The sequence below is a fragment of the Phaethon aethereus genome, assembly GCF_964289735.1.
Source record: "Phaethon aethereus genome assembly, chromosome: 5".
In the NCBI taxonomy this organism is placed as follows: Eukaryota; Metazoa; Chordata; class Aves; order Phaethontiformes; family Phaethontidae; genus Phaethon; species Phaethon aethereus.
In genome coordinates, this window is record NC_138579.1 from 70809358 (window position 1) to 70825184 (window position 15827).

At 42.8% G+C, this 15827-nt stretch overlaps 1 protein-coding gene across 1 annotated transcript; it reads left to right on the plus strand.

Moving 5' to 3' along the window:
- Positions 1-347: 347 nt before the first annotated feature.
- On the plus strand, positions 348-7523 carry GATD1 (glutamine amidotransferase class 1 domain containing 1). The gene is made up of 7 exons (XM_082001119.1): positions 348-956; positions 1865-1941; positions 2317-2422; positions 2987-3094; positions 3708-3802; positions 5020-5113; positions 7054-7523. The coding sequence occupies exons 1-7, from the start codon at positions 686-688 to the stop codon at positions 7167-7169; spliced, it is 867 nt and encodes a 288-aa protein (XP_081857245.1). The 5' UTR covers positions 348-685; the 3' UTR covers positions 7170-7523.
- The last annotated feature ends 8304 nt before the right edge of the window (positions 7524-15827 follow it).

Below are 15827 nucleotides of genomic sequence, written 5' to 3' on the forward strand. Positions count from 1 at the left end.
GAGGGTGAGAGTTTATCAAGAATAAAACCCAAGAGATTAATTTAAAATAACTTAAAACAGCTTAAGCCAGTAACAGCTTAAGCCAGCAACAGCTTAAGCCAGCAACTTAAAAACAGCTTGGGCTTCATAAAGTTTTGTTCCTACTTATGTGTCAGAAAGACATCACTAGCACAATAAACCACGATCCATGGTGGCTTGGGCTTTGTGGGAAGGCTTCTGGCATTTGGTCGGCCGAGGGACTTTGTGTAGTTACAACAGGGAGTTGTGAAACCCAACGCTGCAGCTGGATGTGTCCCCTCAGCTGGGCATTGAAAACGAGCTGCCATTTTGACATAAATGCCTGCTTTTTCATCTCCAATCCACAACTTTTTTCAAGCCAATCCATTTCCAAGACACAACATGGTATCACTGACTTCCCCTTCTCTGAGGTGGGGTGGTCCCTGCAAGTCTTCAGTGTTTCTGAACATGGGTATCAATATCGATTTGGTGAGGAAACAGCTATAAAATGTAAAAATAAAAAAAAACCAAACCACAAAACTTGATGAGGGAAGCAGCTGTACTACTAGACCAGAGCTTGAGGAGAGCTGCTAAGGCCACCACCACGCTATGAAGGGGAACTAAAGCTCGGCGGCCGCTGCACGGTCGCGGGGGGCAGGCGGGTGGGACATGCCCCCAGCTGATCCGCATGATCCGCCGAGGGGGTAAAAGGCGGCCCCCACAGCCGCCCATCGCCGTCCCGCCGCTCCCCTCAGCCTTCCCGCCGGGCCGCCGCCGCGCGCTTCGCCTCAACGGCCGCTGGCAGCGCGCGCGCCCGTCCTCCCGCACTGCGCATGCGCAGCGGAGCCGCATGAGGAGACGGCCCTCCCCGCCACCGCCCGGCTTCGCCGCGCCCCGCGCCATGTCGGACCGGCTGGGCAAGCCCAGCTGCCTCATCGTCGCCAGCGCCGCTGCCGCGGGTGAGACGCTCTCGGGGGCAGAAGCCCCCGGCCGGCCGGGCCCCGCTCCTCCCTTCGGCGCGCCGGCCGCCCCTAGCCGTGCGCGCTCCACCGGCGTGCGGGTCCCCTGCGGCCCACCCTGGGGTGCGGCGGCAGTGCAGTCGGTCCCCTGCGTGCGGGCCCCTTTGCACGCCCGTGGGTGGTGTGCCCCGCGCTGTGCACGCCCGGCCGTGCAGTGTTCGTGTCGCGCTGCGCCGTCACGGGTGTCCCCATCTTCAGCCACCGTCCTGTCACGCGTGTGGCTGCCCCGCAGCTTGTACAGCTGGGCCGCAGGCGTGCAGCTCGGCTTGTGCGTGTGTAAGTCACTGCAGCTAAGCTGTGCAGACACGCATGCATGCTCTCCGCTCAGCCTGGCGCTGCAGGGGTATGTACACACGCTGCTCCTGCTCGTGCACCTGTGTTGTGCACAGATGTGCTTGCTTTCCAGCGGTGCTCATCTGCGATGCGCACGTGCCTGTGTGTCCCTCTGTGCACAGCTGTGCTCTTGAATACCGGCCGGTTTCCCCTCTGCATATACCTGGTTCAGAGCACACGTGCAGCTGAGCAGCGCTTGCATGTATACCTGGAAGAAGCTGAATTCCCTTCACTTCTGCCTGCCTTCCCTCTGCCCTCCCTGTAACCCCCCAATCCGGATGAACAGAATACCTTCATCATGTATTTCTCTATACCTAGCTCACCCATAATGAAGGCTGTGCATTTCTTACATCTTAAAAGACCTCTCTGACATTATTGAGAGCTAAAGATGAGCAAAAAAACCCAAGCTCCTGTACTTTGCTAGATAAAATGAGTTGCTAGATAAAATGAGTTAGTGTGGCTGGGATTAAAATACAACTGTTGTTTCTTTAAGTTTTTGGACTCTTGTTTTTCAGGTGTGTCAGCCCAGTCCTTCCTTCACTGCTTCACACTGACTAGCTCTGCTTTTAATCTGCAAGTTGCGACTCCTGGGGTAAGTAAAAATGGGCAGTTACTGTGATGTCACTCTGAAACTAATTGATATCTCAATTGACAAAAGAGAAGTATACTAAACTTTTACTGAGAGGTGTTTTATTTGCCTTACAGATTAAGGGACTTTTTTTTAATTCTGTTTTCTTAATATTGAACTGAATGCATTCTTCCTATAGTATGGTTCTGAACTTCTCCATCCAGTATTTGTTACTCACAAAGAGTGGAGGGTGAACTATTCTAAGAACTACTTTAGTGGGAGAAATGCAAAACTTCAGGTTTTTGAGAGCTAAAGCCTCTCAAAATAACACATGGTTATCCTTCAAGAAACATCTGTGCAGTGATCCTAACCACAGCCTTTGAACCATGCTTTCCTTAGGGGAAGCCAATTGATTTTGTGGATGTGAACGAGAGCAACATGCGCTGGATACAGGACTTTCGTATGAAATCGTATGCGAACCCGGCCAAGTTGGAGTCGATTGATGGTAATGGCTTTACTTTTGGCCTGTGTGTGTTATCTCCATTTATCAGGGAAACAGATCCTTCTTAGTGCTAAGTCTTTAGGAAGAACAACACAGAGAAGGCATAAAACTTGTGTTGTAAGAGGAAGCACTGGTAATTGCAGTTGTTATTTTCATATTTATCTTGGATTGGTAATTCTCTTTTTTTATATATATGTATATAGAAGAAAAAAAAAATCACAGAATCATTGAGGCTGGAAAAGACCTTTAAGATCAGCAAGTCCAACCGATACACTATATATTGTTATTTTTAAAAAATAAATATTTTGCTAAAGTAGAAGCTAGCAGACATAGTGGTTTTAGGCTCTGCCAGGGTAAGAATGTTGCATTACAAATGTATGTTCTTTGTCCTAAAACTTTTTGTCTACTCCACATAGATCTGTTAGTTTCTTTAGTTCATTCAGTTTGTACAGTTTTTGACTGACTTACATGTTATTGTCATAATTATATCAAATCTGAAAAAGATTTATGATTGGGCTTTTTTATGTTACTTGTATGACAATTAGTTTATCCTTTCTTCCTTGCTAGGCGCTAGATACCATGCGTTGCTGATTCCAAACTGTCCCGGGGCTATGACCGACCTTGCAAACAGTGGGTACCTGGCTAAGATACTGCAGCACTTCAGCACTGAGAACAGTAGGTGAACATCATTAGATATTTTCTTAAATAAGATAGCGCTACTGTACTGTTCATGTAAGGCTATTATCTTCCAATGACTTTAAAATGCTTACATCGTTGAAGAGCATTCAGAACTGGAAAAAGCTGCTTTAGAGAAATCTAAAGTATCTTCTCTTTAAAAGCATCCTCTTCATGTAAATGTGTATAAAAATATATTGTTAGCTTTTCAATGCCTATATCAGAAGAGGGTTCTCTGCCTTAATGATAGAGAAATGACTCCAAGTCAGTAGGATTCAAGGTTCAGAGCTGAATGTGGACTGGACCAGGATCATGGTTAATCAAGCTGTAGTTAAGCAAGATTTGTGTCTGTGCTTGTCACTTACCATTTTTGTCGTTGGTGCTGTCTCTGGACTTGGAGTCAACAGCTAGTAACTCTTTGCAAGACTGGGACAATTCTTATGTAGGGTACAGGAAAAAACCTTACAGCATAAGAGAGTATAAACAATACAGTATTAATTTTATTGCAGGAAGGCAACATGCTGTAACATGAAGAGTCTCATTAACACTTCCCTCTGTTTTGGCTGCTTGAAGATGTTCACAACTGCTCAAGTATGCTTTGATTTTTCTCTAGAACCTATCTGTGCGGTTGGACACGGAGTTGCAGCTTTGTGTTGTGCCACCAATGAGGATAAATCCTGGGTGTTTCAGGGATACAGCCTGACAGGGGTAGGTTGAGTTTCACCTGACTTTTTCTCTCTGGGGGCTCTTTTGCTCTGTGTGGGCCTGTGATTTCAGGTGATAGTAGTGGTGTTTCTGGTCTTTTTCCTAGAACTGCCAACACACATAAATCATGAGCTTGGTACCCTTGGTTTATGTGCAGGGTGTGAAGAGTTGTCATTGGCAAGGGGGCCCAACACTGAGTGCATGAAGGGATTGTCTCTCTTGGCTGTCATGTGGAGAGTGTTTTCCTTACAATTGTTTAGTAAACTTTACACTGAATCAATAAAATGCTGGAAAGGACTGCTGCAGCTCTTTGAGGGTGTTTTAGAATTACTTTTTTTGTTTTCATGAATGCCGGAGGTAAGTTATTTCTCAGGGTGCTCTTTCATTTTAAAATTAAAGTAGAGGAAGTTCTAGGGAAAAAGGCTGTTTGTGCAGACTGGCTTGTGGTTCAGAAAGTAGCCAGATACTATTAATATTTTATTTAATATACAGTCATATCTCTGACCTCACAGACTGTTTATATGGCAGTTGTACCTGTTATTGTTATTTTTAAAAAATAAATATTTTGCCATGATGATGCAGACCTCTATAGTACAACTTCTAGGGTTGAAAATTTACATGCAAAGTTAAGAAATTAAGTTTATGGGACTCACAAGCACACCAGGACATTGATAGCTTTTGAATTTGGCATTACAATCCATGATAAAACATTTTAAATAAGGCATGATGTGGCCTAGCTATAGTTGCTATGGAAACCATAAAATTCAATTTCCTCCTGTGCCTATAAAAACTAAGTACTCTTTAATTTTTCTCTCTTCATTTAAGCTGTTTCCCATATTAATTCCAAAGCATGGTCCTGTTATTTGGACTCTGCAAGTGGCACAGCATTTGTGTCCAACAGCTGCGTAGGTCTGTGCTATCATGAAGTTACTTGCATGCACACTGTTTGGCGTCCAGCTGAGGTGCAGAAATTGCTTGGTGTCATTCTTTCTCTATATTTTTCTCACATAAGAATTTTCAGTTTGTTCCCTACAGAAAATCCATAGAAGCTGCTTGTGGTCATTTGGTTTTATGCTTCATTTCTGTTTCATTTCCTGTGTACAATTGGGAGAATTGTAGGGGGAACAGAAGAATAAGTTGCGGGTGGAAGTATGTGTTGGTTTTGCTTGGCTTTTTTAATTAAAAGCAAGGCAGACTTACTTCCTTTTGATCTTTTTCAGCCATCTGTGTATGAACTAGTAAGGCAGCCTAATTTTGCCAGTTTGTCCATTATTGTGGAAGATTTCGTGAAAGATTCTGGAGCTACGTTTAGTGGTATGTCACCTTCATTCTTCAGCATTTCATGTTTTGTGGCTCCATGTTGGAAATGAATGTTTGTGTGCCAGTTTTACACAGCTGAACAGGACTATGACAGGATATCTTGTATTGCATTCCCATTTTGTGGATATGAGCAAATGCCCTAGTGGATTAGAAATGACGAGTGTTTTAAGAATAAATACCATGAAATACGGCGTGTGGGTAAGTAGGACAGTACAGTACAGCACACCGATCTCCATGGTTGCCCACGCATAGTCTTTTACCCCGTGGTAAACATGAGGTGGCTTGTCCTGCTGTGAAGGAAGAACGTGTACTGTGGGGAAGGGTGCGTGCAGGACAGCCGTCATCAACCTGGAGATGCGCAGTCCATGCCTGCAGGGAAATTATGTAGGTAGCGTGCTGCAGCTTCTACGAAGCATCTGCTCTGCCCAGAGAGGTCAAGTTCTGGATTTTGAGGTTGTCTTTTATTCAGGCAAATGGTTCACTATTTAAAGCTGGAGGTACTACACTGAATGTTTTTGGTTGCTCTGTTTAGTTGTCTTTTACCATCAAGTATTTTACTTGTAGCTAGATCTGGCGGTGTTGTATTTTCTTGTTTTGTTACTAGTAATTTCATTACTTATTAGTCAAAATGTAGGAGTTTGACTTTGAAGTGCAAAATCTGAAGCTTTGTCCTGTGAGAGAAATTAAATCCATTAAAGCACAGAAATGTCACTTGTTTCCTAGATTATTTCTGGATGTGCAGGAAAAAGCATTGTTTTCCTTTACGTGCTGCATTCTTGCAATACTGAAGAGCTACAGGGAGAATTAAATAATGAGCTGTAAATGTTCCTGTTCTTCAGTTGCAGCTGTTGTTCAATCTCTTGTTTTGTTAAGTAATTTTTTAGAGTCTGTCCTTAAAGAGAATAATGAGATGCCTGTGGTATTTAAGTCATCCTTTATTTAACAGAATAGTGCCACCCATTGAATTGGTACAATTTGAAGTGGCTAGATTAGAGACTATGCACGTGGCATGGACAGGAAACAGAACCAGGCTCCTAATGCCATGCATCTATTTTTCACTAAGAAGAAATGCCACTGTCTTATCAAATTGCTGTATTAATTGCTGCTTTACTTAATCCTCTTCCATCCAGCCTGTTAGTGTATTTTAAATGGCATCTTTATGCTTTTCAAATGAGCTGCTGCTGCCACCTTCTGCATAATGAGTTCAGTACTGACAGTTTAAAAGCTGGTGCCTCAGTGGTACCTGTTAGGTCACACACGCTTGGTTGCAGTGGTACTGACAAATTAAACAAGAGGAGGAAAACCATGTGTGGTTTGAAGGCACTTAGCCTGTATTTAGGCAGTCAGTGTCTGGGAGAGGGAGAAGAAAATGAATTGTTCACTACTGACAAAATAATGGTTCTATCTGGAATGCAGTTATTAAATTAAATTAATTAAAATGTAATAAAATTAAATAAATTAATTAAAATACTAGTTGGAGTACTGAGCAATTGCTGGTAGGTATTAACACGTTGGGATATTATAATTGGCCAGAAAATAAGTATCTTCCTGCAGGCTGTCTGTAGCATGGTGATTATAACTTTGTTTTTTTTTTACATAAGAAGAGTTTGTATTGTGTTGCAGGGTAATATGTACTTTGAGGGTTTTATTGTGAAAATCTCTTGATATATGCACTCTACCCATCTGGCATTAATTGAATCAAGGAACAAGTCCTGCTGTCCTTTCAGAGAAGGACTTTCTTGTGAAATGATTTCGGGATTAGGGGTTTGAGATTGTCGCTGTCTGTTGGGGTTATAGATCAGCATGCCAGTCACTCAGCAAATCTGTCTGGTCAAAATAGTTATCTTTTATGTTAGTGTCAATACCATATCTCTGCTAGTGGACACTACTTCAGTTACTAACACAATGCTTGCTGCTTTTTCTCCTGTATTTAGCCAGCAGTCCGGATGCTGTACATGTCGTGCTGGACAGGCACCTCGTGACAGGACAGAATGAGAATTCCACTCTTCCCGCGGTCCAGAATCTTCTTATTCTTTGCAACGTCAGGTGAGGCACTATGGGAGGTAAGAACTAGGAACAGATGGTGGTGAGCATCTTTTAGTTTCAGGAATATTGTCCCCCAAAAGAACGTTTTTGCCTAGGTTAACTGCTGAAGTGCGTGTCATCTTTGATGTAGCTATTCAGTCAGTTATGTCTTTTGGTAAAAAGCATTTGTGATTATTAAAAAAAAAAAGTAAAATGGGTTGGGAAGTGCACAACTTGTCTATCAGGACTGGTAAAGTAAAATGCAAAATAGGCTTCATCAACAATTTTTGTTAAGAGAAACATCTCTTTTGTGTTGTCTTTGTGCCTTGGCAAGTTGGCATTTAGTCAGCTGTGTTTCAGGATTCCGGAAGTGAACAGATATAATTTCTTTGGTAATGGCCTGGCTATTTGACTGTCTTTCATCTTGTCAGATAGAAGAACACTTACAAATAACCACAAAAATCTTCTTTTGTTCAGGTGAATGTGTGTTAAGTCCTTTTCTGGCTGTGGACTAACAGATTGTGTCATGTTTGGATGTGTTTCAGCAGGAAATGAAGGAGCAGGTCTCTTTGCAAATAGGATGGATGAAGAGTCAGCAGGCTAAGGATTTTCTTGTCTGCTAACTGGATAAAACATCCCTCTAAATCTCTGTCCTGGACTATGAAGTGACTGTGACAGTGAAGTGGCAATGTCAGGTTTTGCATATAAGGAATGGATGAAGGTTGTGAATAAGAAAACTTTGAAGTGCATCACACTTCAGAAGCAATTATGAAACCACCTTGCTTTTTTGTTGCTGCATCTTTTTTCACTGCTGCTCTCTAGACCCTTAATTTACACATGTGGGGAACTGTCCTTTTAGGAAAAAAAAGTCTGTGCTATGAATGCAAATTGCTCTAGGTTGACATTACACTGATTTTTAGTAACTCTGCCCCAAAGAGACCTTGGAAGTCTGAACCATCTGGTGTTTGTTTCAAATATCAAAATCTACACCTACAGCTTCATTGAAATGCAATTTCAGATGCGTTCTCACCTTTTTTGGTAGACCGCAAAGGTACTGTCAACTCTGAATGTGTCTGGGACACTTGGATATACTTGGAATAGGATGGAAAATGCTTAGCTAAACTCTGAATAAAGTAGAGCTGGTTGGTTGAAGGCAGCTCACTGGTGATACTGTTAGCATAATGTGCCCTTGTTCTCTTCCTTGCCTGTTCACATTTTTGGACTTCTGTTTGAAAAGTTTGCTCAGCTGTTTTTAAATGGTCTTCTAACTGGTTATCTGTTCTCATTTGTGGTACTTGTGTTATGATTTGTTCTCTGAAATGTTTGAAATATTTCTCTCTGGCAAGTACGTTGCGGTTGTCTCTTGGAATTTTATGGACAAAGGAAGAAAAAATGTAGGCACCTAATGTGGATCACATCTCCTGAGGAACCAACTGTAAGATGAAATCTGACCTTCTCTTTCCTTTTGAGCAGCAGATGTGGTTTGAAGTTGAGCATGGAAAGGAATAACCAGACAGAATATTTTTCACTTTTGCAGGCTCAAACATACTAAATCTATGGGAAAGTAGACAGATTAACATTTCTCTTTCACTCTTGGAATTGAGGGCAACATTTCTGCAGTGCTCTGTGAGGGAAAGGACCTTTGTGGCTCTATGTTTTTTTTAATAACAGGATAATACGATATAGTGGTTAATAACCAGTATGAAGCAGAGTAATTTTATGCCTTTTCTATAGAAATTCAATTTTTTAATTTCTGTCTCAAGAATTCAGTGTGATTTTTAAAAGATAATTTGCTATGGGATTTGTTGGGTCTTCTATGGTTATATTCTGGAGCTCAGCTTACAGATTTTTGTCTCTGGTAGAAATTAAAGTTAGAATTTTAAATAAAAAATTGGGCTTTGATTGAAGTTAAACTATCAAATAGCTTTAGCTTAAATCCTCGTTCCTGACAAGTCCTCTTGGGGATTTGTTGACTTCTGTCACCATCAGGGCATACTTTCTATCGGCATTTCTAGTGGGCTGTCTACTGAAATGATGTGGAAAGGTTTTGAGTTTGTACTGCAGTGGTATTTGGAATTGGGGTCATTTTGTGTTGAACACTGCATCTACAGCAAGGAGACGCTCTCTGCCACTGAAACCTTTATTTAAATGGAGAAGGTGAAGCTTTATGCCCTAGACTCCACTGGCTGCCTGAGCAGGGAGCTTTGGGTAGCTGGAGTCAGGTATTTGGGGTCCTGGAGGAGATGGGTGCAATTTATGTGTCTTCTGAGGTGAAGGAGCTTTGCCACCCCTGATCTAGCTGCTGACTGCAGCTGCAAAGCAAAGGCTCATTTCTGAAGTTGGAAGTCTGAGAGGCTGCAAGTCTGTATTACGTTTGAGATCATGCTTCCATGTGATTTTTGTCAAAATCGTTAGACCTTTTATTGCCTGCCTCTAAACATAGAATATTGCTCTCTGCCCTGTGTCCTGTTTCCTTTCCTTAATTGTGAAGTTCTGTCCAGGCTCATTGATAAGCTGTCAGGTGAACAAACAGTATTCAGACCACTACAGGCTTTTATCAGTTCTCTATTGTACTATTTTTCTGTATTTTACAGTAGCCAGGGCCTGTTGGAACTGCTTTGTGCAGTATTGTATTGGGAAGTACACTGATGTACGAAGTACACTTCCTTGTTCTTTCCATATGGGAGCAGGTAATGAGGAGTTACTGGGTGTATCTGCATTCTTTCACATCACATGTCTGTTTCTATCTCCTCAGTAATCTAAACTGTCCCCAGTGTTGAAGCTGCTCTTGCAAAATAGAGGGAGAATTGCATGATCCAACAAAGTGGCTGGAGGGGTGATGTGAGCAAGCATGTGCCTACAGCTTTCTGATGAGGTTGAGAAGGATGCTGGCTGAGTGGATGTGGCCTAACTTCTAGCAACAATGAAAAAGGACTTTGGTAAAACAACCCTTTCTCCCATGTGGATGGTGAGCTAGCATTTTGTCATCTTTAGAAATGATGCTGACAAATTGTGAGCAATTAGTGATGATAGCTCTTCTAAGTTCTCATACGCTATGACCAATTTTAGCCAAGGATTGGAAAAAATTATTCTAAAACTGTGGGGAAGGAAGATCAAATTAAAGTAGAAAACATGTGAAGCTGTTTAATGTCATGCCAGATACATTCAGGAAAGTTCTATTGTGTTTATTTTGCAGGGGTGTTATGTCAGTGGATTAAAATGTGAAGGCATTATCCATAATTTTTGCTCATTATTGTTTGACTTTACCATACACATACAGAATTAATTGCACTCTTAGTCAGGAATGATATATAAAGCTGATGACCTTTCATAAATTTTCATTTAGTTCCTGGGAAAGCTTTCCATGCAGCAGTAAACCTCTTGACTACACAAAAATTAACAACACATCAGGCTGTTTCTGTAACTCCTACTTATTTTGAAACTAAAAGCAGCAGGGTTGAAGCACAGGCTTCAAAGGCAACAGCATGTCTATAGCTTAGGGTATTGTAGCATACTTCCCTGCCTTAGTTCCATGTTCATTTTGTTATACAAATATAACACTTTGTAATTTCTGTTATGTTTTATCTTTTGCTTAAAAGGTATTCACATCAACTAAAATAATGAAGTGACATTCTTGGAAGAGTGCTGATTTTTGGATAAGGCTTGCGTTTTAAACTTTCTGTGTGAAGGATTTGAATACCTCAGTTTGTATCTTCTGCACCTTGTGTGCTGTGCTTCCCCTTCCTGGTCAAACTGAGAAGCAGGCCAGGGAAGTATCACATCCCAGACACCTGAGCAGCGAGGTTTATCCTGAGTTTGTTTTCCAGCAGTTGACTTTGAAATTTCATGTCTTAAAATGGCCTGTATTCTCTCCTTTGTTGTAAGAATACAGCATGCTCAAACTGCTCAGCAGCCCAATTTTGAATACTTTTCTTACCTAATTATGCATAACAAGACTGACAAATAACAGCAGCTGGGTTTTGGGGAGGGCATTAGCATAGATGAGAAATGTTGCTGCTTATTGCCTTGTGCCTGTTGACCTTTATCAGTGTCTTAGAATTTGGTATAATTAGTGCTGTCTCTGCTTCACCTCCATGCATGCTAATCTTTAGCGTAAAGTTAATTTGAATGTAAAGATACATTTATGATCCATCTAGTGATGTGCATTAGAAATCATGTCTAACTGACTTGAACTGGTGAGAAATCAGCTAGAGGCACTATTCATGAGTCCTCAATATGTGCCAGCTCTCGACATACTCATTTAGCATGTGTTCTACAGTGCAATGGTTTTCCCTTCTACCTGGCTTGGGTGCAGCAATTCAAACACTGTGGGGAGGATGAGCTTTTGGCAATGCTTGCAAATGCTTGGTGATTCGCTGTCTTTGATCAGTTGTTTATAGAGGATTCTGGCATTTAAACCACATGACAGGCCCTTTTGTCCCAAAGCCAGCAACTGCTTCTCAAACAAATGGAAAGCTTCAAATTCTGGAGATTTTCAACCCACACAAATCCTGATTGTTTTGGTGCTTTGGTCCTATGTCCTGATGTTATCTGCCAGGCTTACATCATTAGAAATCTGACTGTTCCTGGTAACATCCAGGTGCTGATTTTTTGTTTATTTAGGGAACCACAGGCACAAAGAGCCTTATCATGTCTGCTTAATGCATAGGAGCATATTCTATAATTTTCTCTGTTTTTATGGGCAGACATTGAAGTATCTGCTAGAAGCATCAGAGTGTCTAGGCAATACGTGGAGCAGAAACATTTGTGGGATGAATCCAAAGGGATGAGGGGCTTTCTCAGATGATTTATCCCTAGGATGATCTTTATAGCAGTTGGCTCACAGCTGTAAAACATTCTTGTATTGCACTCCCACACAGGATTTCTTCACCAGCAAGAAGCCAACACACAGCACCAGGCATCCCAGCACCACACTTGCCACTAAAGCTGTGTAGTTGATACCTACAGGGAAGAAAGGAAAGGTAGAGAGCATCTTTAAGGTAATAGGAGCCTTTACTAGCAGTTTTACAGTAAGTTGTGAAGAGGGATGCTCAAAACACTGAAACACAGAATACTTGCAAACTGATGCAGCAGTAGGAGTGAGCCCCATGACCTGCTTATGGGCATGATCTCAATTTTGGTACTTTTTACATTTTAATCCAGTTTTAAGTTTTGGCTGTAACAATAATGAAAAGACCTCTTTCCTAGTTTGACTAACCTAATGTTTACAGGGCAAAAGAGATTGAGTAACGTGAAAGTTGATGAGAAACAGACAAACCCCCAACAGCTTGGGCTTTGATCATGACTTATGTGCTACCATACCTCTCCCATAGCTTGATAATGTAGCTGCAGTCAGTGGAGGGAGCTTAGATCCTCTGAATACAGAGAAGGTGTCAGAGGCAGCTTGGGCAGACTCAGCTTCTCTGATGAGAGGAAGTGTTGTCTCTTCAGAATGCTTAATAAAGCATTCTTGTAAGGGATCCCTTACAGGATGCTTGAACTCTGTTCTTGTTACTGTCTGTGGCTAATGGTTGTTAGTTATACTGGCATTCCATTAGTGTATTAAAAGGTTTAAATAGGATTCTTTTTCTGCAGCTTCCACAGTATAATCTTTTAAAAATAAAGAAATGGAGCCTTCTGCTTTATTCATCTTAGGTGCTGTGTGATAAGCTCTGCCATTTGATTCTGGGTATTGGAGTGTCTTTCTGTTTAAACTGACTTCTGTTGCTGACAGAGCAGCCCTTTGGGCTTTGTACAGCATTGTCCGCTTTCCACAGTGTGGACTGTTGTCAGCTCTGAGCTCCCTTGTAGGCTGTTGGAGTCACAGCAGTGACAATTGACTTGGAATCACTGGGCTTTGCTTGCGTGCTTGCCCTAGACAACAGCAGTGAGCCAAAAGGGGTAATCCCAGTAGGACTGAGCCCTACAACTAAGAAGTTACCTGACTGCTGCACCCATCACACCACTGTCCCAGAAGGCTGCACCCAGTGTATTGTGTCCTCTGTAGTGCTAAAGTGTTCTCTACAGGAAAATGTTTAATACTAGCAAGAGATAAAAGGAGGCTTTTGTCAAATGCATACTTCTAGGTCTGTAGGGCATTTCATTTCAGCTTGAGGGTCAGCGTGTTCCCTCAGTTCCCCTGTCTGGGATCTCCATGGTGTCCCCTAGGATGCAGAAGACTGTCAAAAGCTGATCTGTCATTCTGCTGGGACTGGGCAGCTGGGAACACTAGGGCACTGATTTCTTTGCTATAATGCCAATACATCAAAACAAGTATCAGAATAAATGGAAATGACTCTTTGATCCTGATTTGCTTTGAAATTTAAATGGTACCTATCAGATACTGTCTGGCTTGTTTAATGTAGTCTTTAATAGCCTATGACGGCTGTATTTGATAGTCTCTATAAATGAATCCCTAAGGACTAATTTTAAAGTGTAGTTCTATGTTGAGAGGCTGAAAATAAATGAATGTGTTTAACTGTGTCAGTCTTGAGGGCCCTAGTGGCTGTTTTCCCAACAGCCCTGCTGTCCTGTGTCTCTGCTCCTCTTCCACCCTTGTTTTGGGAATACGGGAAGTACTGAGAGCAACTGTTGGGAGCAGCAAATGTGTCTCCCTCAGTGCCTTGCACCATGGAATGCAAGAGGGAGCTGAAAGAGGAAGGAAAAGCTTCCCCCCCGCCAGCTTTGCATGTTTGCGTAGAGCTGGATGATGAAATTGGAGACCTGCCACCCCAAGGAAAGGTTGATAACCTTGCATTGTGCTCATCAGTTAGTTGCCGCTCTATGAATCTTGGAAAGGAAGAGGTACTGTGGGATGTTGCAGCTTCCCCACGAGGTGGTGGTACTGCTCTGTACAGTCCTTCGCGTTCCTCCTCAGCCACCAGCAAACTCCATCGCCAAACACCAGCTGCAAAGATGTTACTTTCCTCCTGCCAATTTTGGAGGAAGAGCCTGCCACTTCTGTGTCCCTGGGCTGGGCAGGGGGGCTGCAGCTGGAAGAGGGAAAAACCTGGGACTCCACCCAGGGCTACAGTAGTACAAAATGCCTCTTAACACAGTTATATACATTAAGCTGTGCTGTAAGCAGCAAGCTATTCCTGTCGCTTCCCGGTAATCTGTGACCGTAGGGTCTGCCCTCCCATGCTCCTTCCTTTTCTTAGGAGGATGAGGGCAGCATAGTTGGAAATCTTGTCATGAAAGCCTCAATCTTTTGTCATCTCCTAAGACATCATGTGCTAATGCTACCCTGCATGCTTTCCTTAGAAATTATCGCTCCTCTGCATCACCTGATACTAAACCCTCTTTCTTCCCAAAGGTCTCCACTTTGCAGTTTTCCTTTGTGTAAAGCCAAGGGCCAACCCTGAATTGTAGCAGATCCTTTTAAGTTGTTCACTTCTAATCTTGAACAAGAGTGACATTTAAATAGGTGTGTTGCCACTGAAGGTGAGTTTGAGCCTGTGGAGTTGCTCTCGTGTCTTGCTCTCCTAGATCAAACACCAGCAATATAAATGAGTCCTGTATTACTGGGAATAAGAGACAAGACTTGTACTGCTCGGGTGCTGCAGAGGTGAAGCTGAATTCCTAGCTTAGGTACAATGTCCCTAGCCATTAGTGCAGTGTAATGCCAGTCTGAGTATCGAACTGTGTCTGAGTGATGTGGACTGTAGCAAGGTAAGAGTCCCCTCTGCTTTCTAGATATGCTACATTTCATTAGACAAAACTGTGCCTGGAAGGTGCTGTGATTGTGTGGATTTCACAGGACAAATGGGAGACCCCTTTGCAAATACTCACTTTGCATGATCCAAGTACATCTGAGTTCAGACTGTAATGTAGATCCCAGTGGTAAAGCAAAAACAAAGTAAAAAAAAAACCCAAAAAACAAAGGTCACAGTGTAAGCTTCCTTCCATTTATACTGAAATTAAAATTGAGCAGCAGGGCCTGCAGTGGCCTTTGGCAATCCTTGCCCTCACAACATAGTGGCCATTAAACACACAGAAGCCTGACAGGGCCTCCTGCAGTTGCTGTTTTCCCAGGACATGCTCACAGATGCTGTGCATGTATCCTCTGTGAGGCCCCATGTGCACAGCCCTGAGGGACCCAGGAGCTACAAGTCCCTTACCCTGGAGAAAAGCAAGAAGAGAGTGTCAGATGCTGAGGGTCATGGTGTGCTCACATCAGAGCTGGACTCCTGCATGTACCACAAAAGCACACCAGCTCTGCCATTGGGCTAGAGCCATGAATTGCTTGCCTTCTGGAGAGTGGAGGAGTTTTACTTATTTTCCCAACAGCAGAGAAATTTTCTCTTCAAATACAAATTCTGGATCATACAATTTCTGTATAAAGTTTCCAAGACTTCCAGGCTAAAGCCATGAAGCCCAGCAGCCCTATAGAGAGCAGCTAGAAGAGATGGAGCCTGACCCAACCTCCTTTCTGGGCAGCAACCATGAATGCTGTCACCTCAGCCCTGCCTAGATGAGCCATTAAGTCCCCAGGGTGGGAAACGCCATCGAACTTAAACCTGAGCATCCAGGCTTAGTCCAAGTGTGCTGCTGGAGCTGGTTCAGTCACCTTTCTCTTTTGTTGGTGGATACCACTGTAAGGGAAACCTCTTCATATGGCAGGAGGCTGATCCTTTCCCTGTTGTCTGGGGTTGGGCTGAGAAATGCAGGTCTCCACTGGCTT